This window comes from Chiloscyllium plagiosum, unplaced genomic scaffold (assembly GCF_004010195.1).
Source record: "Chiloscyllium plagiosum isolate BGI_BamShark_2017 unplaced genomic scaffold, ASM401019v2 scaf_5656, whole genome shotgun sequence".
Classification (NCBI taxonomy): domain Eukaryota; kingdom Metazoa; phylum Chordata; class Chondrichthyes; order Orectolobiformes; family Hemiscylliidae; genus Chiloscyllium; species Chiloscyllium plagiosum.
Genome location: NW_025203358.1, coordinates 792 through 7,197, shown reverse-complemented (window position 1 = coordinate 7,197; position 6,406 = coordinate 792). Strand labels below are relative to the sequence as shown.

Below are 6,406 nucleotides of genomic sequence, written 5' to 3'. Positions count from 1 at the left end.
GGATGTTTTTGTTGCAAACGTTTCGTCCCCTGTCTAGGTGACATTCTCAGTGCTTGGGAGCCTCCTGTGAAGTGCTTCTGTGGTGTTTCCTCCGGCATTTATAGAGTGCCATCCACAATCTCCATCAACAAACACATCGACCTGGACCCAATATACCGGCCACTACAGTGGACAGCTGAAACTGACAACCGGAAGCGGCAGGGACAGGCCACTATAAATGCCGGAGGAAACACCACAGAAGCGCTTCACAGGAGGCTCCCAAGCACTGAGGATGTCACCTAGCCAGGGGGCGAAACATTTGCAACAAAAACTTCCAGCTCGGCGAACAGAACCACAACAGTATTACACACACGGTGGATGAGAGGGCTGTGGGAGGATGGAGGGAAGGGACACTGGGTGACAATGTGACACAGAGATGGATATGGGTCCGTCTGCACCCTGCCACATTATCTCACTGCTCTGGGCTGTACTTGCCTTGGTGCAGAGAACAGAATATCTGAGAGGGACACAGCTTTAATCAGGAAAGGAATTGAAGGTTAGGGGGGGAAAGGCTGGAAAATGGAAGTGAGGATTATCAAGTCAGCCATGATCTCAGTGAATCAAACTGACTTGCTGGGTAGAATGTTGAGAGTGTGATGCTGGAAACGCCCAGTAGGTAAGGCGCAGCCGAGGAGCAGGAGAGTCAATGTTTCAGAAATAAGCCCTGCATTGGGAATGGATGGGTTGAATAGCCTACATCTGCCATGGTTTAGGGATCCAGAAAAATGGAAGCAAAAAGATCATGTCACACTGTTGTCAGCATGGGATAAAAATTAATATAGTCATCAGCAAAGATACTAGGCAAAAGTAAGGACCGCAGATGCTGGAAACCAGAGTTTAGATGAGAGCGGTGCTGGAAAAGCACAGCAGGTCAGGCAGCATCCGAGGAGCAGGAGAATCGACATTTCGGGCGAAAGCCCTTCATCATCAGCAACGATACAACCAAGTGAATGACAACAGTAGCAGCGTTATTGGAATATTGTTGAGGGACAGAGAGCAGAAGGTGTGCCTGAATAGTTTGCATTCAAACTAAAGGAAATATAAAGTGCGGTTCAGCATTAGGCCAATGCCTGACCTGAGCTTCAGGGTCCAGGGCACATTTCCAAAGTTTGCAAAACTTAGGAGACATTAAAAAAAAAGGGAGATGGTCAGAGGAAAGCTCCAGGAGCCGCAGAGACCTGGCAGAATGAATAGGGAGGTGGAGGTAACATTGAAGGCACTGACATTTAAATTGTGTTTTTTGTTAGAAAGAATAAAAAGAAAAATCTTAAAACAGGTGGAGGACTGGAAAGCTTGTGCAGAAATCTCTGTAATCAGCAGGGAGCTCCGAAAAGGTGATGAAAACCCTTGGATTTATTCAGAGACAAACAGCAATTAGAAGGATGCCCTGCTAAGTTTTGTGAAACATCTGATACTGGAGAAGCTGTGAATTTTCTCCTTGGAGCAGAAAGGAAGAAGGAGAGATTTGATCAGGATGTTCAAATAATGACTCTGTTTGGGAGAGCAAATAAGGAGCTCAGTCTGCAACAGGATTGGACGCTGGGGGACAGAGACTTGGGATAAAGACTTGGGCAAAGAGGAAGATGGAGGGCTTAGCTTTCAAGCCTGGAGATTTCGCTTAAATTAGATTATTAGATTTTATTGCCATCTGTACTCAAGTACCAGAGTACCGGAATACTGGGGAACTGGAGTACTGGAGTGCAGGGGTATTGGAGTACGGAGTGCAGGAGTACAGGGGTACTGGAGTGCTGGAGTACTGGGGTACTGGAGTGCTGGAGTGCTGGGGTACTGGAGTACTGGGTACTGGGGTTCTGGTGTACTGGAGTTCTGGGGTACTGTATTCCGGTACTGGAGTACAGGGGTACTGGGGTACTGGAGTGCTGGAGTACTGGAGTGTTGGGGAGCTTGGGTTCTGGGGTACAGGGGTACTGGGGTACAGGGGTACTGGGGTACAGGGGTACTGGGGTACTGGGGAACTGGAGTGCTGGGGTACTGGAGTGCTGGGGTACTGGAGTACAGGGTTACTGGAGTACAGGGTTACTGGAGTACAGGGTTACTGGAGTACAGGGTTACTGGAGTACAGGGTTACTGGAGTACAGGGTTACTGGAGTACAGGGTTACTGGAGTACAGGGTTACTGGAGTACAGGGTTACTGGAGTACAGGGTTACTGGAGTACAGGGTTACTGGAGTACAGGGTTACTGGAGTACAGGGTTACTGGAGTACAGGGTTACTGGAGTACAGGGTTACTGTAGTGCTGGAGTACTGGGGTACTGTAGTGCAGGTGTACTGGGGTACTGGTGTGCTGGAATGCTGGGGTACTGGTGTACTGGAGTGCAGGGGTACGGGAGTACTGGGTTCTGGAGTTTTGGTGTACTGGAGTACTGGGTACTGGGGTTCTGGTGTACTGGGGGGGAGTACTGGGGTACTGGAGCACTAGGGTTCTGGGGTACTGGGGTACTGGGGTACTAGAGTGCAGGGGTACTGGGGTACTGGAGTGCAGTGGTACTGGGGTACTGGAGTGCTGGGGTACTGGAGTACTGGGGTACTGGGGTACTGGAGTACTGGGGTACTGGGGTGCTGGGGTACTGGAGTACAGGGGTACTGGAGTACAGGGGTACTGGAGTACAGGGTTACTGGAATGCTGGAATGCTGGGTACTGGTGTACTGGAGTGCAGGGGTACGGGAGTACTGGGGTTCTGGAGTTTTGGGGTACTGGAGTACTGGGGTTCTGGTGTACTGGGGTACTGGAGTTCTGGGGTGCCGGGGTACTGGAGTGCAGGCATACTGGACTTCTGGAGTAATGGGGTACTGGGGTACTGAAGTGCTGGAGTACTGGAGTGCAGGGGCATTGGACTGCTGGGGTAATGGGGTACTGGAGTAATGGGGTACTGGGGTTCTGGGGTAGTGGAGTACTGGGGTACTGGAGCACTAGGGTTCTGGGGTACTGGGGTACTAGAGTGCAGGGGTACTGGGGTACTGAGGGCAGGGGGTGTACTGGGGCACTAGAGTGCAGGGGTACTGGGGTACTAGAGTGCAGGGGTACTGGGGTACTGGAGTGCTGGGGTACTGGAGTATTGGAGTGCTGGGGTACTGGAGTACTGGGGTAATGGAGTGCAGGAGTACTGGGGTACTGGAGTGCTGGGGTACTGGAGTCCTGGAGTACTCGGGTACTGGGGTACAGGGGTGCAGGTACTGGGATACTGGAGGACTGGGGTACTGGAGTCCTCTAGTCCTGGGGTGCTGGGGTACTGGAGTACTGGGATACTGGAGGACTGGGGTACTGGAGTCCTCTAGTCCTGGGGTGCTGGGGTACTAGGGTACTGGGATACTGGAGGACTGGGGTACTGCGGTACTGGAGAACTGGGGTACTGGAGGACCGGGGTACTGGAGGACTGGGGTACTGGGGTACTGGAGTGCCGGGATACTGGGGTACTGGGGTACTCGGGTACTGGAGTGCTGGAGTACTGGGGTAATGGAGTGCAGGAGTACTGGGGTAATGGAGTGCTGGGGTACTGGAGTACTCGGGTACTGGGGTACTGGAGTGCAGGGGTACAGGGGTACTGCGGTACTGGAGTACTGGGATACTGGAGGACTGGGGTTCTGCGGTACTGGAGGACTGGGGTACTGGAGGACTGGGGTACTGGAGTACTGGGGTACTGGGGTGTAGGGGTACTGGAGTACTGGGGTACTGGAGTACTGGAGTACTGGAGTGTAGGGGTACTGGAGTGTAGGGGTACTGGAGTACTGGGGTACTGGAGTACTGGGGTACTGGAGTACTGGAGTGCAGGGGTACTGGGGTACTGGAGTGCAGGGGTAGTGGGGTACTGGAGTGCAGGGGTAGTGTGGTACTGGAGTGCAGGGGTAGTGGGGTACAGGGGTACTGGAGTACTGGGATACAGGGGTACTGGAGTACTGAGGTACTGAGGTACTGGACTAGATTAGATTAGATTAGATTAGATTACTTTACAGTGTGGAAACAGGCCCTTCGGCCCAACAAGTCCACACCGACCCGCCGAAGCGCAAACCACCCGGACCCCTACATTTACCCCTAAATGTCAAGGATAGTAGTGGGAAGTTGCGTGTGGAGGCTGAAGAGATTGGGGAGACACTGAATGAATACTTTTCGTCAGTATTCACTCAGGAACAGGACATTGTTGCCGATGTGAATACTGAGTCACAATTAATTAGAATGGATGGCTTTGAGGTATGTAGGGAAGAGCACAGTGCAGAGCACTATTTATGCTGTATCAATCCTCGTTCTCTCCCTGTTCTCGCAGAGTTTGATGAGGACAGTGTCGAGACATTTTTACTCTGTACGTAGTCACATTCTGTCCCAGTAATTGGAGTGATGAATGAGGGACAGTACAGAGAGAGATTTCCTCTGCCTTTAACCCCCTCCTAACCCTGTAATGGGTTTGTTAGATGGGAACAGTATAGAGGCAGCTCTGCTGTGTATCTAAACCCATATTGTTCCAGCCTTGGGAGTATTTGATAGGGACGGTGGACAAGAAGATTTAATGCATATCTGACCCAATGCTGTCCCTGTTCTGGGAATTTTGGTGGGGGACCTCTAGTCGTGTATTACTTTGTATCCAACGCCGTTTTATTCATATCACATATTATTTGATGGGGATAGTGTCAGGAAGGTATTATCTGTATCTAACACGATCTCGTAACTGTCCTGGGAGAGTTTGATGAGGACCATGTCGAAGAAGCCTCACTTAATATCCAAATATACACGAACCCTGTCATACCAGTGTTTGATGTGGAAAGTCGGAGGGAGGTTTACCACAAAGATCTACACAGTGCATGAGTAGACACATCGGCCCTCTGAGCCTGCGCCCTTATACTTGGTAGTGTGGATGAGCAGAGGGATCTTGGTGTCCATGTACACAGATCTCTGAAAGTTGCCACCCAGGTAAATAGTGCGGTGAGGAAGGCATATGGCGTACTGGCTTTTATTGGTAGAGGAATTGAGTTCCGGAGTCCTGAGGTCATGATGCAGTTGTATAAGACTCTGGTGCGGCCGCATCTGGAATATTGTGTGCAGTTTTGGTTGCCATACTATAGGAAGGATGTGGAGGCACTGGAACGGGTGCAGAGGAGGTTTACCAGGATGTTGCCTGGTATGGAAGGAAGATCGTATGAGGAAAGACTGAGACACTTGGGGCTGTTTTCATTAGAGAAAAGAAGGTTTAGGGGTGACTTGATTGAGGTGTACAAGATGATTAGGGGGTTAGATAGGGTTGACAGTGTGAACCTTTTCCTGCGTATGGAGTCAGCTATTACAAGGGGGCATAGCTTTAAATTAAGGGGGGGTAGGTATAGGACAGATGTTAGGGGTAGGTTCTTTACTCAGCGAGTCGTGAGTTCATGGAATGCCCTGCCAGTAGCAGTGGTGGACTCTCCCTCTTTATGGGCATTTAAGCGGGCATTGGATAGGTATATGGAGGATAGTGGGTTAGTATAGGTTAGGTGGGCTTGGATCGGCGCAACATCGAGGGCCAAAGGGCCTGTACCTCGCTGTAATCTTCTATGTTCTATGTTTTGTTTGTGAGCCATGGAGGTGGCTCTGGTCGAGTGAAGGTGGAAGTAATAGTCGATTCTGTTTAATACAGCAGCAGCTTTCCCTGCTCCATCCCAATACTGTACCTTGCCTTCTGTGGAGTCTACAAGGTTGTTAACTGTATCCTGCAGTTTCTGGAAACGTTGACACAGGTTACTGGCATCTTGACTGACATCTAAACTGCAGACCGGGCAGGTGGCTTCAGTCTCCAGACCCAGGCTCATTCCCAGCAGGGCACAGGAAGAGCTCATGATTTTCTCCAGGACTGGCCCCAACTTATCTAACTGATGGGGAACACAAGACAGAATTACTTCACAGCCACATCCTGCAAACAAGCAGCAATCACACACGAGAAGATTGGAGGATATTCCGCTCTGAGACCGAGTCTGAACTCTCAGATGCATCAATTTTCATCACGCTGTTATAGCTCTGAACCAGGGCAACTTTAACACAGGGCTCCACTAGTGACACAGAAATGTCTGACAGGGAGAGACAGTCGGTCCTGGCACTGTGTTTGTGCAAGTAAATTCCCCCTCCCCAACCCAGGGGTGACTAGATAGTGATCAGGAGAAGGAATTCTGCCTGAGTTCCCCTCTCCCTGAAATCATAACATACCGAAGAAAAGTCAGCCATTCTGCCCATCAAGCCTGCTTTCCCATTCAGTGAGGTCACGGCTGATCTGATAATCCTCCATTCCACTTTCCTGCCTTTTTCCCATAACTTTTAACTCCTTCATTGATTAAAAATCTGTCTCTCTAAGTCCCAAATACATTTAATAAAACCCAGCTTTGACAGCCTT

General features: G+C 50.4%; 1 protein-coding gene across 1 annotated transcript in view; it reads right to left on the bottom strand.

Annotated features, from left to right (window-relative positions):
• LOC122546283 (glutamine-rich protein 2-like) overlaps positions 1–5,932 on the bottom strand; it is a gene marked incomplete at both ends in the record, with an annotated part of 6,673 nt that extends 741 nt beyond the window's left edge. The window contains one exon of the mRNA XM_043685055.1: positions 5,694–5,932. Coding sequence (XP_043540990.1) covers positions 5,694–5,932 — 239 coding nt within the window. The remainder of the gene's footprint in view (positions 1–5,693) is intronic.
• Positions 5,933–6,406: the final 474 nt, after the last annotated feature.